General features: G+C 42.3%; 1 protein-coding gene across 6 annotated transcripts in view; it reads left to right on the forward strand.

The window, feature by feature from the left end:
- The window catches only part of SLC44A5 (solute carrier family 44 member 5), a 793,737-nt gene that overhangs the window by 580,945 nt on the left and 191,653 nt on the right, over positions 1–21,139 (forward strand). For all 6 annotated transcript variants that reach the window (XM_078668567.1, XM_078668577.1, XM_078668593.1 and 3 more), the window contains exons 6-8: positions 2,832–2,957; positions 16,398–16,458; positions 17,600–17,723. In XM_078668567.1, the coding sequence (XP_078524693.1) occupies positions 2,832–2,957; positions 16,398–16,458; positions 17,600–17,723 (311 nt within the window). The remainder of the gene's footprint in view (positions 1–2,831; positions 2,958–16,397; positions 16,459–17,599; positions 17,724–21,139) is intronic.

Below are 21,139 nucleotides of genomic sequence, written 5' to 3' on the forward strand. Positions count from 1 at the left end.
GGGGGTGGAATGGTGGAGCGGTTTTGGAATTAAAGTCCAACACATTTCCTACTGTTGTGCTGACTGGAGTTGGAATAGTAAATTAAACTATTCCAATATACAGCGACCCCCTAAGACAAGTCGTTAAAACGACTTACATGCAGAACAAATGCGTGCTAAAGACACATTTGTTTAAATGACGGAGTTCCTAAGACATGCGTGAAGAACATATGCAGAATTCTGTCATACATTCATCCTGAGTGTGCAAGCTTGTCGAAGTTTGATTAATGAAACTTGAGAAGGCTTATTTGTCGCACTATAAATGCATCTACCATAACATAGATACATTCACTGATGGTTACGCGGAAGATACACTGAAGAAACTAGATTTTTTAACTGCAAACTCCAGAAGACCTACAAAACATTAATATGTAGGTGAATATAGCAGAGTATGCAATATACTAACTAGTGACAGACACAAAAAAGTGCACAACAACCATGTTTTGATCTGTCCCGGTGCAAGCCACAAGCTTTCTAACAAAAGCCTACACATTATTGAAACCTGCCTAGGACATGAAGGTGTGCAAGAGGTAATTGAAATCTGGTAGAGGGTGAATGTGAGAACAAGAAAGCGGTTTTGCAAAAATACCCAAAGTCTATAGATGAAGTGAAAGCTGGGGACCTGTGATTGATGCAAGACAGGCCCCTAGTAAGAAGTGGAATCTGTATTGCTTGGTTTTAGCTATTTTCTGTTGTAAATTGTGGGATAATTATTGTTATTGTCCTGAAGAAGCTGGCTAAAAGTGGAAGCTCATCGAAACGTGCCAACCCTCCTATAGTTACCAACTCTGCTTCGATTTTCTGATGAAATAGATGTCACTATGAGATTGTTTCATGTATCGAGGATAATGTGCTGAGCAGGGTGGTACTTACAAAATAGACAATTTGTTTAGTGTTTTATGTGTTTCTCTCTGTCTAATTTTGTTGTAGAATATTTATGTAATTTGTTTTGCGTATTTCTTTATATTTCACTGTACACTAATGTTTTTACTGATAGTATGGTGATTTGCACTTTGGGATCACTCGCATTCTTGGTTTTTACTCAGAAAACAATGGTCTATTTTTGTGATATACCTTATTAAATTTGCAAAGGTTTCCATATTGTTGTGGTACTATTATGGTTGGGGCTTTTGAGTGAGTTACGTGAAGATTTGGATGAAGAGTGGTTGAGGTGTATGAGGTTTATTTTCCAAAAGTGGAATTGATTTCACTGTTGCATAACTGTGCCCTGTCTCTGTGGCTTGTGATTTGACCTGGGGATGTGGTGCTGGACGCGGTCCAGGTGCGGACATGCTTAAAGGGGCTTGCCTTTAGTTCGCGAGCTGCACAAACACACTGCGGGCAACATTAAGTAGATCCTGAAAGGGGTGGGACTAATTGGAGGCGGGAAGAATAGGTAGCAAAAAGAGGTGGGAGGAAGATGCAGGAGAGCAGGTAAGGCGCGGGGGAGGCGTGAAGAGGAACAGCACGGAAGAGGGTTGAGGGCTGGGGAAAGATGGTGGTACAAGGTAAGGCACATACCCCCAGATGCATCAAGCATCCATTTTGCGATTCCTTATTAGCGAAAAATAAGGATTCGCTAATAAGGAATAGCAAAATGCTATGCATGAAGAAATCGCAAAAAAAATTGTGATTTCTTAATTTCCTTAATTGCGACTCGCAAATTGCGAGTCGTAATTAAGGAATACCTCCCCATTCATTCCTATGGGCCTAGAGGCCCATAGGAATGAATGGGAAGACATTCTCAATTTGCGATTAGCAATTAGCGAATCACAAATTGAGAATGCAATTTCAAGGGTGCAGGGGTGTCCAAAGGACACCTTGATGCACCCCTGAAATTAATCTGTGCACATAAGGGCATGTGTGTGCGCAACATGAAACTTTGATAAATGCACAAAAGTGCATTTTTCAAAGTTTTTGCAAATTACCATGAAGTTCAACTTCACGGTAATTTGCTCCCCTATTAGCGAAATCGCTAATTTTTTTACTTTGTTGCATTGCATTTAAGGAATCTCAATTTAGAGATTCCTTAAATTGCGATTTTTGCATTTGGGATGATGCAGTCCCAAATGAAAAAATACCGGTCGCAAAGGGGCAGATTCTGAGAATCTGCCCCTTTGCGACCAGATTTTCCTTCCATGCATCTGGGCCATAGTTATTTGGCACAAGGAAAAGAGGAACAAAGTAAAAAGGCACAAAGAAAAGAGCCACAAAGAAAAGGGACACAAAGCAAAGGCAGAGCGTGCAAAAAAAGAGGCTAAGTAAAGTAAACAAATGAAGAAGCCAAGTAATAGAAACAAGTGAGAGAAAGAGAGGAAAGCTAAGGTAAAGAGTGAGAGAAAAAGTCAAATCAAAGGCAAAGAGTGAGAGAAAGAGGCAAAGCAACGGCGAAGAGTGAGAGAAGGAGGCAAAGGCAGAGCGTGTGTGGAGGGGAAAAGGAGCGTGAAAGAGAGAGGGAAAGAGAAAGCGAGAGAGAGAGAGAGAGAGAGAGAGAGAGAGAGAGAGAGAGAGAGAGAAACGCACTGAGGCACGGAGAGCTTGAAGGTAGGACTTGCCATGCAGATACCAACCGTTCAACTGTGCTTATTTAGGTAGAGGACTTTGCTGCCTATTGTAAAAATAGAGCATTGAAAAACATTTTCATTTCCAAGGAAGGCACTACTAAATCCTTCAAAGTATGTAAAAAATCTTCTATATCAATTGTTATATTGATAATCTTGCGTATTTCTTCTATCTATTCAGCCTCTGTGCCCTTTTACAGGTCATTACAATTGTGTATGTTTTCATTTCAGCTCTGTGTTTCCAAGTGCCCTGATAGGTTTGCAACCTATATTGATATGCAAAGAAACAGGTACAACACAAGCTACTGGGAATATTATAGGCAGTTCTGTAAACCTGGATTTAATAATCCGTCGAAGGTAAGTGTGATCAATGTTGATCAATAGTTTACCAATTTGTCTAAAATTCCTGCAGATTTCAGTTTGTAGATAGGTTCTGACAAACTATCGCTGTTGAAGGGGAAGGGAAGGGACTTGTAGAGAAGGTTAAAAATCTTGACATTTTGCCATATGACAACCAGGGAAAAACTTTCCTGGTCAATTGACCACGCACAGCGCCTTATTAATGAAAACTGTCACATTGCTGCGTGAAAACAGCGATGCAACAGTTTTCAGTGCGCCCTCCTTGCGACATGATGGATGCATCATATTTACTGTATGACGCATCATGTCGCAAGGAGTCTCCGTTGTTCTGGGTCAAAGTCTGATAAAGGGAAAAAAAGGACCAGTCTCTAAAAAAGGGTGCCCGTGGGCCTTACCTGCAACCCCCCGCCCGCTCTAATTAAGAAGAGCCCAAGCACAGCTTTTGCTCTATTTGAGCCTTCCTGATATATATCTTCCTTATAGACATATCATTAGGAAACCAAAAAGCAACCAGCTGTTCACCTTCCAAATGGTTATGTGTTTTTCCTAGCGATTAACATCGATGGTGCATTGAACCCTTTCTAATTGGAGTAAGGCAGGACAGGGCAGCCACTGTGTTGTGCTGAAGTTTGGTTACTCACAGATCTATCTATCTATCTATCTATCTATCTATCTATCTATCTATCTATCTATCTATCTATCTATCTATCTATCTATCTATCTATCTATCTATCTATCTTTGAGAACCGCTTCAATTGTGTACCCCCTCCCAAAAATAGTCTGTCATACCCACTTTATAATGTATATAACTTTCCATATAACTTAAAAATTCAGTCTTGGTGTATTTATTTACTGTTATTTCCCATTGATTTGTACTCTGCATTCTGCCTATATGATTGCTTTCGATCCGTTATTCTATATCATATGTTTTGTTTTATTGTTTCCTAATACTAGAAGCAGGATCACTGGTATACTATTTGTGCACTGCAAGTAATAACACGCCATGAATTCAATCACTTAACCTCATAATTATTTAAAAACCCCTTAGAATATATCGGTGAAAAGAAAACCGGGTAAAATCGTTTATTAAAACATGTAAACAATCAAAACAGACATATATAAACCATGCACAGTCAGCAATTCGTTTATTCCTGGAAATTAAAGTTGCGTTTGTGAACGTGTGAGCTTTCTAGTCCTGCTGCCCCATCTACTGGTCATAATGTTAAAGACACGTATGATACATTTTATACATTATCACTGTCCTATCACATTTCCCCTAAACACGACAGAGTTCTTAATTTTGCTTCATTCCATAACAGACTAGAGAACTAAGCCTGTAACTATTTTGTGTTTCCATTATTCTCAGAGCCATTCACCTCTCAATTTCGAAATCAAATATGTTTTTTAACTTAACCAACTGCAAAAAATTGAGGAATCCGAAGAGCTCCCATGTATTTGCAACAAAATGAAGAGTCCTCCCACAATTCATATAATTCTTTTCAATGGCCCTGAAATATGCTAAAATCTTGTATGAAAGTGGGCATTTTATATTCCTAGCTAGTGTTTATAATGATGAGGTACATTCACAGAAACAGTGTGCGTTGTTAATTTAAAAAGGAAGTGATTTTTTGGGTTAAACATGTCATCCTCAAATGTGTGTAATCTGTTTCTGGGATTTTTTTTCAAGCCTTTACAGCATCTAAAAGTGTAAAAACCACTTGGAAGTTCGAAGAGACAAGCATACTCTTCTCTTTGTACTTTCGCATAGTTTTTACTCAGAATGCTTTAAAAAACAACAACGGATCATGTTCATTAACATTTATGTCTTGATCTGTTTTAAAAGTTAGAAATCTCGGAGTAATTTTCGACACTAAATCAAATCAAAAATATCTTTATTTAGATATAAACATATATCTTTAAAAGAAGTTACAAAGTTCACATTGTGTAGCTACTGTTAAAAAACAAGAAGAAAACATGTAACAGTTAATTAGCCAGCAGTAATAAAAAAAAGAGGTTATCCGCTCTTGGACCTCCTTAGTCCATAACAGTTTAAAATAAAAATAAAAACACAGGGCGATAATGATGAGAAAAAGAGTAGGTTAAAACATATTGTGCGAGATACTTTTCCCATCAACCCTTTTGTAAAGTACCCGTTGTCCATGATGCCGGACATGTGCAAGACCGTTAACAGTCCTAAATCTCTATGTTAAGATTTCGTTTTGTATCCCCTCAAAATTAAAAGACTGTTGTGGGGAACCGCAAGGTTAAAAAGTATAGGGGGGGTGCGTTAGTTCATGCCCCATGCTAATTCAGTAGTGTCCTCAGCTTTCTATATCATTAAAATCATAAAGAAACTTCTTCTATACCTCCCTCCCACTGCTGCCAAAACACTAATCAGCACACTTGTCATGCCCAAAGTAGAGTACTGCAACAGCCTATTCATTAATGCACAAGAAAGAGTTCTTAACAAAATCCAACTGGTACAAAACGCAGCAGTCAGACTCCTGACAGGCACTCCCAAATTTAAACCCATCTCCAAAGTGGTCCGCAAACTCGACTGGCTGCCTCTCAGAAGCAGAGTCAAGTTTAAGGCTCTTTGCATCGCATACAAGGCCATTCATTCCATCGGACCTGACTTTTACAAACATTCCCTCTGTCCGTACAATCCCCCCCCAGACAACTGCGTTCCTCTACTGCAAACCTGCTAATTGTCCCTGTACAGGAAAAGCCTCATTGGGTGACAGATCCTTTATGTGTGCGACCACTAAACTCAGGAACAAACTTCCCCCCAACACAGTGGTTCCCAAACTTTTTGGACCCGTGGCTCCCTTGACCTAATTTGCAGTTGGCCGTGGCGCCCCACCGTTTTTTTTACCAGTGGACGGGGGGAGGTGGGGGGTTGTAAGCACGACCTCGGGAGTACTTACTGTACTGTCGGCTTCCTGAAGTAATTGGGATGCAATAATGAAGGTATTATAATCATATTTGTAACAAAATAAAAAGATAACAGTTGTTTAATAAGAACTCGTTAAGTGAGAAACGATACTACAGATTAATAGCCATATGTTTGTATGCACCTTTTTTTAACCACACAACAATTGTTAATTTAAACTTCAGTTTAATAAAATATCTCTTTCAATGAACAGGAAAAACAAAGTACAAATGTACCCTTAATATCTAACCTCATGATTGAGGAGGAGGAGATGTGGTCTAATAGCTAAAGATGCCAACTCTCAACACCCTGTGATTCTGAGCTGGGCAAACCACTCTTACCTCCCCCCCCATGCCTAAAAAAACAGCCTGTAGTCTGGCACTCTTATAAAATGTCTGCTTCTCATGTGAAGCATGAGTAAAAAGGCGGGCTCCACGGAGCTCATTACATCGATGGACTGCATTTTATAAATATTGGCAACAGAATGCCAATGATAAGCAAGAGAGCCCTGCATGTGTTGATCCCATGCAACAGCATGCCGTGCCACATATATGCCATTTTAATTTTCCAGCATGTGTGCACGAGTTTCCCCAGAAAGCTGGAAAATTAAAACTCCCTACTTTTTGCTACACTGCATTTCCTTGACTCTCGATATAGTCCAGCATTTATCAGACTTTCTCAACACTCCAGCATTTCTGGGACTCACGAGCATTTCCAAAACTCTCCCTACTCTCCAGAAATTCCCTGACTCATGCTACGTTCCAGCATTTCCATGCTTCGGTGCCACATTTCCGGACTCCTCCACACTCCAGCATTTCCAGGTCCCCATGCCCACTGTAGCATTTCCCTGTCTCTGTCCACTCAAGCATTTCCATAACTCTCCTTGCACTCTAGCATTTCCCAGAACCTTACTCACTGTACACTTTCATGTGATGCTACCTGCCTCGTTAGTGTTCCCATTATTTTGGACTTGGCTTTTAATTGGTGGAAGCACGTTGGGTAGAATGGATGATTCAGAAACATCAAGTTACTTTTTTAAACTAAATGTGCCCATATGACGAGCGAGCACGAGTTAAACTTTAACACGCACTCCGTGCACCCCGCCTTGTTTCAGTAAAATTATTGATCAAAAGCCATGCCGATGTTCGGCACAACCTCCGTGTTACACCCGTATCACCAGCATTATTTTTACAGTAAAAATAATGCTGGTGATACGAGTGTGAAACGGAGGTTGGGCCCGAACATCGCATGGCGTTTGATTAATAATTTTACTCATGTGGAGAACAATGAATCCATGACCGTGTCCTTTTCCTCGTTTTTTTAAACATGAATGTTACAGTACAAAAGCGGGCGCCAGGGAGCGACTGGAAGTTAAAGTCAAACACAAAAGAGAACCTAGTACTGAGTGTAACAACTAACCTTAGATGTGACGGAGAGGCTCCCACGAGGCACAGCGGACAGCAACAACGCACGCACCAGAAATGGTCAGCTATGCATGTAAAAGGGAGTCTAGGACTACGCCTGTGAAAGCACGTACGTCCAACGCACGTATACGTACGCACGTTTCGCGACAGCACTCTCGAGCCAAACCATGTTCACCGAATATGCAGGGGGCGCGTAATTTACAGCTGTCACCCCACAAAACTTCACTTTCCCCCTTTTCACATCTATCATGTTTATCTTTGCCTTTTCTGATAAGTGATGTTTGAATTCTGCAAATCACTTGGAATCCTGGAGCTCTCCCAAAGGAAAGCTACGTTAAAAAACTTGGGGGCACATGCATCAAGGTATTTTGCGATTTGCAAAAATCTGCTGTTTGCGTTCGCAAAATGGCCTTTTGCAATGCATGAAAGTTTGAGATTCGCAATTTAGGTAATCGCAATTTCTTGCGTTTACCTAAATTGAGAATGCAAAAAGGGAATCACACGTTGCGACTCCCTAATGCATATACAAGAAGCCTTTCCTAAATGTGAATTATGCATTTAGGAAACGCTAATTAGCATCAACTTTAAGTAGATGCTAATATGTGCATACTTTGAAAAATACACAAAACTGCATTTGCACACAGGCATGTGTCTTACATGTGCACCAGCTTTTTATTAGGGGCGCCTCAGGGGGGCCTTAGGACCCTGGGCACCCTTGCCTTTGCATTGCCTAATTTGAGATTACCAATTAGGTAATCAGAATTTTGGCAATGCAAGACTATTCCCACCTATGGGCCTTGAGGGCCCTAGGAAAGAATAGAGTCGTAATAGCAGATAGCGATTCCCTAATTGCGTTTGCGATTCTTAAGGAATCGCAGTTAGAGAATCGCTATTTGCAGCCTGTTTGAATGTATTGGATTTTGCAATTACCAAATAGCGATTTCTTAAAAATCGCTATTTAGAAATCACAAATGTATCTTTCATGCATGTGCCCCTTGATCTCTCATGAAGAATCACATTTGTTCCTCTGTCTGCTATATGATGTGACAAAATAATTCTGGATTACAACTTGCAGATCAGAAAAAAATATTTATAAATTGCATTTTATGTATTGTTAACCAGATATCATTTTTATTCCCAAACCGAAAACTATTATTCATAATATTTCCAAATTCAACAAAATAATCTTCCAACCCCTCCTACTAAGGAGACTGAATCCTTCCAATCAGGTTGCAGGTTACATAACTTTTTCTCCATTTTGTATGGCAGCAATGCTTTACAATCTAGCCTCCCATATCCAAATCAATCATAGCTCCTCTCGAGGTCATATTTCATACTTTCAACAACTGCTTGCTGTGTTGCAGCAGCTCACACCATTTTTGACTGATCTCTAGTGCCTACCTTTAGACAGCAAAATTCATAGCATGTATCATTCACAACGTGTACGTCAGGTTATGCTAGCTACTTGGTGGATTAATAACACCTAACTGGAAGACTAGAAGTACATCCCATTTAATAATGGAAACCCAGACAATAAAAGCAACTCAAAGAACAGAACTATTCCTCTTTCCAAGCATCACAACTCTGGAGCCATCCCTTTGATAGTGTAGTTTGCAATGACAGCTTGCTATTCTTATATTTTTACAGAGAGACATAATGACTCTTTTTGTTTCTCAAAAAGTATGTTGAATCCTTTTTCTTACTCTCTCTCTCTTCCTTACCCTCTTCAAATTCTCTCAGGTATGGTAGATATAATGTGCTTGGGACCGGCAAAATTCACTTTTCATCAATAATAGATCAAGTTAGAAGTCTATATTTTGTCTGTTGCCTAGCACAGGGTCAACTCGCCATGCCTTCATGAACATGTATATTCTTGGTATTCACTAGACATCCAATAAAGAGTATTATTATGTGAACGCAAGTAAGGAGCTCTGCTGTCCCATACAACTCTACAGTTATCTGTTTGCAGCCATTTACAAGGGGTTGAAAATGCCTTCTGTCTAAATAAATATGCATTATGCTGGCCTGGAAGGGTGCACTAAGCACAGTGTCTAGTCGACCTGGAACTACTATCCTAGTCCTGGGACATATACTTTAAGATGTGGTGGCAGCTCACTGTTTTTCTGATTAATATTACTAAACAGATCCCACTCAAGTAAAGTTCACCTTGAATTTAATGCCTAGACCAACCACTGACAACCCTGTGAGTGTGTCATGTGTGTATTGCGTGTAGGTGACTGTTAGAGGGACTCCATGGTTACTGTGAGTGTTTGGTTGCAGAGACCACTGGGATCTATTTTGGATAGCCGTGTGGAAAACCATAGCAGAAGATGAAAGGCTCTGGTAAGGTCACCTCAGATAGCAGTAGTGTATTGTTTATATTTTAGAGTAAAATGGTATAGCCACATACAATGAAGTGTAGGAGGATGGCACGAGGGCTGATTTAGAAATGCAGCAGTGTCCTTTGTTAGGAAGGGTCAGCTGCTGATCCATTCCTGAGCACGGCTATTTGTTATAGTTGAGAAAGAAGCTCTCTTTTGTTGTGCAGAGGTTGTCTTCTAAGCAGGACATGCCCTGTTGTTTCTCCCCCAAGTGCTACTCAAGAAGGCTGATAGTGCCAATTGCTGAGTCTTCACACTTCAGTGTATTAATGTCTTGATTACTCTAGTTTGGAGAGAGTATTAGACCTAGTGGTTTCCAGCTGGCTGGGATGCATCAAAGCCATTCAGAAGCCACCATTCTAGATAGGATGAGTACAGTACATGTGTCTGATAACCTGTGCTCACCCTTGGGTAGCTTGGCACCGAGCAGTCAGACTTATCCTCAGGGCACAACCCCACCCTCGCAACACACTGTGTACACCACAAAAAGACTCAACTCCGTATGTATAAAACACTGGTCTTTGTACTGCACGCACATTGAATTCAAATTGAGATACACATTATATATATACTTTACAGTTATATGCAATTGTTGAACTTCCCCAGTGAGATGAAAATGAGATGCACATTATATATACACTTTACAGTTGTATGCAATTGTCAAACTTTCCCATTAGCAGCAGAACAACATGAACATATATGCCCTAATCAGAGGTATTCATCCGACACATTTCCCAGTATTTCAAACTGCCAACAGTTGCAATGATCAAGCAGTCACAGGTCTTTGACTACGCCTCATGACCCAACCCCTCAGTCACTCAACTACACCAGCCAATGATGCACCTTTTCCCTGCTGGCACCCCGTTGATGAGATTGGTGGAAACACCTAAAACGGAAAGAAAACGTCACTTAGTTTCATCCATCTGGATTAGACCTCCCTGCGCCCGGCGGGAGCTGCACGAGTGCAGGATCGCTATCCCTGCATAGACAAAAGGTTGTGACTCAGGAAGCTGGCAGGCTTCCAAGTCTGAAGAAGTGTTTTCCCTCAGGCTGAGGTGTGAACTGCCATAGATCCCGACAGCCAACTGTAGGTGCCACCAAGTCACAACGAAACCCCCAGGGCGCGTCATGATGTTCTCCACAACAAAGTACATTGTGGCGTGGATCCAGGGTGAGGGATCTGGAGGTCAAAGGCATTCAAGTTCAAGTTCAAGTTCAAGAATTTGCATAGCGCACTACTCACCCAGAGGGTCTCAAGGCGCTTGGGGAGGAGGTTATTTATTTATCGAATTCTCAGCTCCTAGCACAGGTCTCCAACACCCTTTGGACAAAATACACTCTGGAGTACAAGCTAGCACAGGTCCCCTGTTTGCAAGTCCAGTTCCCTCAGACTCAGCAGGTTTTCCCCCATACTCCTTGAACTCCTCATGTCCCAGCACCTCAGGGCTGCTGATCATTCAAAGTACACTACTCTGCACAGTGTGATGATAGTGAAATGGCATGATGGTCCTTGTCCCAACGAACAATCACTTACACCCATTTCCCCTGCACGGTCCTTATGATCTCATGGAAATAGGGAGATCCTTTTTGTCCCTGGGATCTCATGGACAGGAGGCCAGAAAACCGGCCCTTGGAGAGTACTTAGAGACCTGCGCCACTTCGGTCGGCACTTAGCTGCATGCCAACAATGGCCAGGCCAAATACACCATGTGATAGTACCCTTCCTGAAGCACAACAAACTCCTGGCCACCACAAGTCTGCAGATAATCCAGATGCAGTCCCTCCTGCCCTAATGATTCCTCTTGTTGATGTTCTATTGTCAAACCAGTGTAGTATGGTTCCAAACCCAAAAGTGTCCCTACTTCCAGAGGTCAGCTGCATTGCAGCATAGTGATTGGCTCAGGGGAGGGAGCCTGGCTGCCTGCTTCCTGTTCCTGTCAGAGGCATGAGAGAAGGAGAGCAGGAGCAGAGAAGATGCTGGACACGGCCTCGAGGTAAGTTTGGATTTTTTAAAATAATTCCCCCCCCCCTGCGGACACCACCCATGACCCTCACCCACTGTGGGCCCCCGTGCAAAACCTGCCCCTGACCCCGCCCCCCCACAAACAATGCCGGCCGCTGCTGGTTAAGCCCATGCTAATTTAGTGACTTTTGTGGTTCACCTTCACAAGGATTGTGTGTATTATTTATTACTTGAATAGGGCTACCAGCCCTCTCAACCAATAACCCAATTGCTTACAGACAAGGTCACCCCTTTCCAGCAACTGGGCATCATTTCTCCCCACATCCCCACACCGCCTGCTATGCCTTGCCAAGTAATTGTGCTCACTGTATCCATGGTTCTTAGTGTTCATTAATTTAATGGTTTGTGGAAACAGAAATATGTCATTATTTGATGAAACCAATGTCCTTACATATGCCCCAAATAATGAGTGACACCATAAAAATGTGGGGCACATTTATCAAAAGTTCATGCAACGCAGGGCATCAAACAAAGTTGCTGTGCTGCATGGAATGAATGGAGAAAATTGAGAAACTGCATATCTACTAAAATGGTGCACGGGTGCCTGTGTTAGGGGCAGGATTGTTTTTGTGCAGGAAGGGAAACCGACGCCTAATGAGCTCTCCCTAGAGGGAGTACCTAGGGCTGCGAGCCTTTCGAACAACTTAAACTGCTTTTACCTGTTCCGAATTATTGCTGTGTACTATTTTTAACTTTTTAACTTGCGGAGCATTTCTGTGTTCTCTGAACTCTGGGGGGCTTTTCTGAAGATTAGGGGAAATAATAATTGCCAGGCACACTAACACGCTATCCACCTCTTCTTTACTTTGCCCAGCCGCCTTGGACCGATAATCGGCGGCGGTGGGCGCCATCTTAGGTCAGGCAGGAGGAGCGCTCTAGTCGCGCCTTCCTCCCGCCCTCCTCACACCTATATAATGTGCCTAGGGACCAGACGGCGCAGTGGGCTGGCGCAGCGGGCGCGCCGGTTACGCGCCGAAGCCGCGCCTAAGCCAAGCCCGTCTGCGCCCGTCCGCACACGTCCGGAGCCAGGGGCCAGGCACCATGCCCAAAAATATGCTTATTCGAGCTTGCAACTTCAGGGTCTCAGACCACCCGACCACCTATGCCCTATCGTTGTCCCTTATGTACGTAAACGCATTAGCACTTACGGCATTGCCTCGCACACATTTGTAGTGCCTGAGCTACCCCCCGAGACCCCCCGGCATGTCGGCAAAACTCCACCTACGCCCCTCACCAAGACCCTTAATTGTATGTACCTTAATACGCGCTCTATGGTACAACATCAAACAGATTTGTTTCTATTACTCACGGAGGAAAAACCGGATGTATTGTACCTGACGGAGACCTGGCTAACCCAGGACTCCCTACCTGATATTCTGGCCACTCTCCCTGGCGACTTCTATATTTTTGCTGTGAACCGCCCCTCAGGCAAGAGAGGTGGCGGAGTTGCCGCCATTTTCAGGAACTCCCTTAAACCCCTACTGTTACCCTCACTTGAATTGCCAGGCATTGAAAACCTTGTCTTCAAAATTGATACGGACTGTGGCGCTATTTTAACTGTTTTAATTTACCGTCCCCCCTCTTCCATGCCTGCTTTTCCCTCAGCCCTAGCGGAGCAACTTGCCCCACTGGTTACAAGTTATTCTAAAACCCTTCTCTTAGGGGATTTTAACCTTTGGTTCGACGCAGTAGAAGTAGATGCTCAAGCAGGAGAACTAAAAGACCTCCTGGTCGACCTTAACCTATGCCAGCACATTGAGTCTTCCACTCACCGGAAGGGTCACAGCCTTGACCACGTATGGTCCTATGACATTAATATATCCACGTTGGTCGCCGAACCATGTATCTGGTCAGACCACTACCTCATCCAATTCACCGTTTTGGCGAGCTGTGACAAGGCCTTGAGACCCCAGAAACTGGGGAAAATTAGGAAATGGAAGAGTATCAGTACTCCTGATTTTCTACACTCGCTAACTACAACCTTACCTTCTATTGTAGGTAGTCCAGACGAGATGGAGGAATCTATTTTCCATTGGATTGGAGGTGCTGCAGATCTGCACGCCCCATGGACTCTCCCTCCCCGCTCCCGCCCGAATAACACACACAGATGGTTTACCCCACAATTGCAGGCGGAAAAACTTGCAGTCCGTAAAAAAGAACGGATCTGGAGATCTAACTATTCTAAGCAGGATAGGGAGAACTACCGCTCTGCTCGCAAAGAGTATCAAAAATCCATCTCGTCACAGAAAACCACTTATTTCTCTGAGCTTATTGCAAATTCGCAAAATAAAAGCAAAGATATCTTTAAGATGGTGAACGAGCTGTGTGACAGCGATAGAACTGTTCCTCCTGTTGTCCCCACTCAAGATATGTGTGATTCTTTAAACACATTCTTTATCAATAAAATTCTGGATATAAAACAAGGCATTATCAACTCCCCTGTCCCTCCTTCATTGGAGGACGCTTTTTTCAATCCTCACACACTTGAAGTTTTCCCATCAATTGACAACAAATTGCTGTCCCAACTGCTTACCCGAGTTAAATCAGGCTCCCCTGAGGATGTTTGTCCTCCATATATATATAGAGAAATAGGACAAACCTTGCCTCAAACTATTCTATCTGTACTGAATTCCTCACTGGTGAGTGGCATGGTCCCCCCCCGATTCAAACAGGCCCTCCTTATTCCTCTATTAAAAAAACCTGGGGATGATCCTCAAGCCTTGGTCAACTATAGACCAATCTCTCTACTTCCATATTTGTCGAAGATATTAGAAGCGCACATCTCCACATCTTTTTCCAAATTTATAGAGGATAGTGACTATCTTGAAACTAACCAAGCAGGTTTCCGTCCCTGTCACTCGACGGAATCTGTCATTTTGGCCGTTCAAAACACATTAAGATCAAATGCGGATAAAGGCATCCACCAGGCACTGGTTCTCCTTGATTTGTCGGCCGCGTTCGACACGGTTGATTTTTCTATTCTAATTAGCCGTGTCGAGCAGGCCGGCCTCAGGGGCGCTGCCCTTGAGTGGATCACTTCCTTTATCTCGAACCGCACTCAAGCGGTTCGCTTAGGGCCTTTCACTGCTTCAAGAACCACCTCCACTTGTGGGGTCCCACAGGGATCCTCACTTTCCCCTTTGCTTTTCAATTTGTATCTGCGCCCCCTCCTTCACCTTCTAAAACAATTCAATGTCACAATCTTTAATTATGCTGACGACTTACAGCTAATTTTCCCTCTGAATACTCCTGATTCAGTCGCCCACTTTCACCAAACTATGCTTATGATACAACGCTGGATGAGCTTAAACCACCTCAAGCTCAACCCGGGTAAAACCGAGTTAATTCTTCCCGGGGACAGCAGGATCAGCTGGGGCCCCCATTATTGGCCTTTGAGCCTTGGTCCTGCCCCAGTCCCTGCTTCTTTAGTGAAGAGCTTGGGTGTTACACTTGCATCGGATCTTTCATTAAAAGCTCAAGTCGGAGCAGTTGTTTCTGCTAGTTTTTACCAGATTAGGAAAATAAAAAAGATTGCACAATTTCTGACATACTCAGCCCTTATCCAGGTCACCATCGCACTGGTACTCTCCAGGCTGGACTTTCCTAATAGTCTGTACCTGGGCCTTCCATCTGGCCTTTTAAAAAGACTCCAACTAGTGCAGAACCAGGCAGCCAGACTTGTTCTTAAACAACCTAGGCGGTGTTCCATCAGGCCTGGCCTAGAACAATTACACTGGCTGCCTGTATCTCAAAGAATCATGTTTAAGTCCGGCTGTATCATATACAAGAGTCTACAAAACATAGGGCCTCAGTTCATCAATCAGTTGGTCTCCAAATACAAGCCCACTCGCAATCTTAGATCCATCAATAAAGACTTGCTGGTTGTTCCCTCTTACAGGAGAAAGCGTCAGGGCGGCAGCTGTTTCCATTACTTAGCTGCTGTCCTATGGAACTCCCTACCACTTTCCCTTAGGCTCAGCCCAGACTTTCTAACTTTTAGACGTTCTTATAAAACTTGGCTGTTCAGACAGGCTTATTATCAGTAAGTTGTTGTGTTAGGTTCCTACTTCTACAGCGCCATGAAGCCCATGGGCGTACGTGCGCTTTACAAAAAAACCCTAACATAACATAACATAACAAAAACAATCCAAAGAGGGCATATTCCTCTTTCTATGCACGATGCAGAATACATCACACATAGAAAGAGGAAGTAACGAGGGGAAAAAACACATTTCTCCTGATTACAGCTCTCTATAGTAGTTGTACCTATTTCTAGCAATTCCAGCTTTACAAACCTAAGTAAATCTGGAATTGCGTGAAATTCATGGGTGGATGCAGGGGAACGCCCATGCTCCACTCATGAAATGCCGAACTCTACTAAATGTAACGCAATGCAGTGCAAGTTGCTGCATTGCATTATGCTTGTTTACAGAGCCACACAAGGCCTCGCAGATCAGACCTTGAGTGGGGTTCTACATCCTATGTATAGGCTGCTTTGCGTCACCTTGTACGACGCAAAGTAAATCTGTGTCATGATTTCTAGAATTGAACAACACCATTCAATGTTCAATATATATTGTTTCAACATTGAATTTAAAGAGATTTCATTTCGAACAACATTTACATCTTGTACTTGCGATGACTTTTGAACTAACTTAATGTTTCTATTTATTTTAGCGAATTACAGAGGTTCTCCGTGATGAAGATTGTCCCTCGATGATAATCCCGAGCAGGCCTTGTGAGTGATTTTCTTTATTGATTGGACAATTATATTAAATTCTTATGTGCTTAAAATAATATTAATTAGATTTCTCGAAAGGTTGCAGAGCCAATGCTCTCTCTACTGACTACCTTGTGGTGGATCAAGTAAACCTTTTCTATCTGCAGTGTTTGCATTCGTACTGGTATATGACACGTTTCTTGATGTCACCAAAATGCATTATAATATGTATTATTAATTTTTGTTGGTGAAATGTAATTAGTTAAAGTTTTGTGCAACTGTGAACTGCAAACCATGACTTAACCCTTCATTACGAGAATGGAGAAAATCCTGATGCATTTGGTAAAAGAAGTAACTCAGGGAATCGGTAATATGAATTTGAGGGAAAACTTGCATCTTCTGGTGTTCCCAAGGACCAACAGGGCCTGGATTTGTGCAGGTCTGTCCACGCTGAGGAAAAACAAAAAACAAAATGTTGAACTCTTGGAATAATCTCAGCCTCTGGGGATTAATTTTATTTATTTATTTATTTCATTTGTATAGCGCAACAGCTACCCAACAAAGGGTTTCCCGGCGCTAAAGATCCAGTGATAGGTTTCGGGGCAAGGCATATCAGATGTTGAACAGCCATGTTTTTAAGGCTTTCCTGAATTTCATATAACTTGTCTCATTGCATAGTGCGTATGGCAAAGTGTTCCAAAGTGAGGGTCCAAGAAACGAGAAGGATTTACCGCCCATGCGCGACAGTTTTATTTTGGGGATCACAAAGTGAATGGCTGTTGCTGATCAAAGGGTCCGGGAGGGATGATAGGGACGTACTAGATTTTGCAAGTACTTTGGGGCATTCTTAGTGGAGATCTTATGCATAAAGCAAAGAGATTTAAATTTGATCCGAATCTCTAATTAATTAATGTGTGCCACATTCCCGTCCATCATTTTGTTCTCTGTGCCGCGACATACATGCGCTAGCCATTTGCAATTCAACCTTGGACCTGCTCCAATATGAACAGTTAACCCAACACAAACCACAACTTTTTGCAGTTGGACAAAATAAGCTTATTCCATTTTCAGAACATCTGCTTCTCCCGAGATCCTCTTTTAATATTTTCAGACTTTATGATGACTTTTGATTATATTGATTTTTGATTTCTTTCAACAGTTCTAAAAAGATGCTTCCCAGATTTTACCACGAGGAATGGAGTGCTGACTGTAGGAAACAAAACAACCTTTAAAGATGGGAGCGGGACGATGAGGAATGTCACTGATCTCAGGGAGGCTGCTAAGTAGGTTTTGTGTCTTCGTTTATTACATGTACGTTTAACCTCATTATCTGTACATACACATACAATGAAGATTGTATCCAATATACAAGATTTATTTAATTATTCTCTATAGGACAACCCTCAGTGTAATGTGGAATACATTGTGATTCTAGAATCAAAAGTATATTACCGCTAATAATTTGACAGACAACATTAATAAATATATTCACAGAGTAGTTATTTTTAAAGTAAGTCAACCATTCCACAAAAATGTACACAACAGGGAATATGAACATATAAGGAATGTTTAAATAACAGCCAGATAAATTAAAATGAACATTAATCACTGAAATGTGCAGTTAAATACAAGTAGTGCAAAGAGTAGATAGGGGTCTGAGTATGAAACAACCATGACTATAAAACATGTTATTGGTAATATTTAACAATGATTAGATAAATTAAAATAGGACATTAACACATAAAGTAAATAAATAAACTAAAAGAAGTAATTACTGTACATGTAGTATGGAATCCAGAGTGTGTATTAAATAGATTACAAGGTCCTATATGGAGGATACATTGTGAGGGTATATAAAGGAGCTAATTATTCAAAGTGCCAGAGCAAGTCCCTGACGTACTCTTTTCTTCGATGCATTCTAGGGGTAGACGCAGGTTGTGCCTGCGGCCATTACTTGCATTTACTCACACATGCATCCTATCCCTGCCCCTCCATCCAGCGCCTGTGACGGCTGGCCTTCTGCCATGGTTGCTGTGGGTTGGATGCATGCCCTGTGTCTAAACACCTCTGCATCCCAAGAGACCCTGCAGCCAACCACAGGCCCGATGTCTTAATCCTTCTTTTAAATATTGTTAATTATTAACATTTGCAAATTTGTATTTATTCAGTAGTTTGTGTTGCTTTGCTTTGTAGTCATTCTGGAGCTCAATGACCCTGTTCCTGTGTTGTTTACAGTAGTGCCTTACATGTGCATTCTTCTTTTTTATGTTCTTCGTGAAATTTGCTAATAGTGGACCCGTTTTAGAGCTTTCCAACATTCACCTTGCATGTGTCTTATTTTACTACACTTGAGAGACATTGTTTTTAATTAATAGTTTTACAGTTCACTGAGAAAATGCTATGCCTTTGGCTATGGCACGAGCAGCACACTTTTCAGACAGACATTCATGGTTGGCTCAAGCAGTACCAAACAACATTGAAGTCAATAAACAGCACGCTAAAATTACCAGTCCACTTTCACCAAATCCAGAAAGAAAGATTATGACATTTCTTTAAAGAGCAGTTTAAGTAAGGTGGAGACACAAATTAAAGTGAGTTGTTCTGAAAGCCAACTTTAGTCTGTGTGCCGTACAGGGAACAGTCTTTACAACGCAACCGTTACAACGTATGCCATTACATCGCATGCTGTTGCAATGCAAAAGATGTGCAGCAGTGGGTAGAAGGTGATGGATTTAACTCCAACACCTTCCCTACTGTTGCACACACTGAAGATGGAATCGAAAATGAATCTATTCCAACTTCCAGCACTGTCGGGGTAAGGTTTTGCATTGCAACGGCATGCAATGTAATAGCATGCGTTGTAACGTCACATATTCGTGCAGAACACATCCGGAACTGAAGGCTGCTCTTGTACCAAATTCAAAATCAAGCAAATGTTACTAGCAAACTGTTTTGGTTTTCAGAGGTCAGCAGGGCAAAGGAAGGGTGAGCTGCCTTGCCACCAGTACGCTGAAATGCTTTCGGTCTTCTCTTAGTCATGTGGTGAGCTGCACAGCTCCAAGTGTGGGAAAGCCTGTTAGATTCTAGAGTTCTAATTTACTGTAGACACAGAAAAGATTCCCCAGTCTCTCCCACCTCTCCCAGGCTAGCAGGGCAAGCTCTTAAGCACAGGCCGCCAGCCAGGGCTTCCGCAGGGTCAAGTTCAACACTTTCCCAACTAGGCAGCTGGTTCTATGATGGAATTCCCTTCCACTAGTGCTCAGGGAGAGTGACATTTTACTCAGTTTCAGGAAACAGCTTAAAAAGTACCTGTTTGCGTAATCATGATTTTCTAGGAGTTTGGCAGACCTTTTAGCACTAGGAAGCCCATCGTGTAGCCATGCGCTTAAGAAATGTTTTTGAATTTCATTGAATTCTTCCATACTCCATGGTGCCCTTATTCAGCCTTTTATGTCCCTTACCTCAGTAATGGAGGTCAACCAGGTGACCCTGAAGAGCACTTCCTGTCCCTGGGTTCAGGCGGGGAGTCACAGACATGCCAGATTTCTTCACAGGCAGGTCTGGTATGATTCTACTTCCTTCCAAGGTACGGTAAAGGTCAAAAAAGCTGTTTCTGTGACAGCCGCGGCCGGTAGTGGGAGTACCGGCCGGCCGGTGATGTGGGGAGGGGGAGGGGCAGGGTGGGGGGTAGTAATGTATGGATTATGGACTTTAAAAGGTAAGTAAACTTAAAAATAAATAAAACGAATTTCGTTGCACACACTGCATCACCAAATGCGATGCAGTGTGTGCAACGAAATTCGTTTTATTTATTTTTATGTTTACTTACATTTTATAATTCCGTATTCCTTACATTACTACCCCCCACCCTGCCCCTCCCCCTCCCCACGTCACCGCCCGGCCGGTACTCCCACTACCGGCCGCGGCTGTGCTGTGATGTCATTTTATTTAGTGCAAGAGCTGGTGATTGCCGATATTCTGGGTCTAATCTCCTCTGGGTCAGAATTTCCACCAACAACCATCATACATTTGTAGTACTTCCCATCTTGCTTGCCTGGAAACTATCTCAGACACATTTCACTAAGATGGCAGTAGTGGGGTTCCCCTTATCAAGCTGCTACTCTCGCCCAGGTCCTCACCAATGGAAGTGAGGAAGCACCCCTCTTCCTGATGTAGAAATAGCTCATTCATCCCTTCTGATAGTGGGAGAATAGGCTCTTTTTTGGCTTCCTGTTCATATCTACTCCCAAGTGGTACATTCACAGATAATTGTCTAGTCATTACCCCTCTACCATCGTTCCTGCTTTCAGATGTAGTTCTATTGTTTGACTGGCAGAGGTAGATTTCATGCCTCATCTAGGTCTAATTGCTGTCAGATGGGTAGCTAAACAAAGCTGAATTAAGGACTACTGGAGCCTGCAACCAGCACCAACTATCGTTTTAAAAGTTAACTTTCCAATAAAGTTATCAAAAATCTACCTTGTCAACTGGACTGTTATATTAAAAAGGAACTTTGGATGAATGAATATTTTATTTGCAACTAAGCATCTCTGAAAAAAGAAATCACTTTACCTTTCCACTTACACGCAGCATTTGGTAACTGCTCCTGTGCGTTTATATGATCTTTAATTATTTATCATGTCTCACTTTCAGATATGAGGCAGTCATATGTCTTTCTAATCTTATGTGTATGAGTAGG

The sequence above is a fragment of the Lissotriton helveticus genome, chromosome 1_2 (assembly GCF_964261635.1).
Source record: "Lissotriton helveticus chromosome 1_2, aLisHel1.1, whole genome shotgun sequence".
NCBI classification, from domain to species: Eukaryota; Metazoa; Chordata; class Amphibia; order Caudata; family Salamandridae; genus Lissotriton; species Lissotriton helveticus.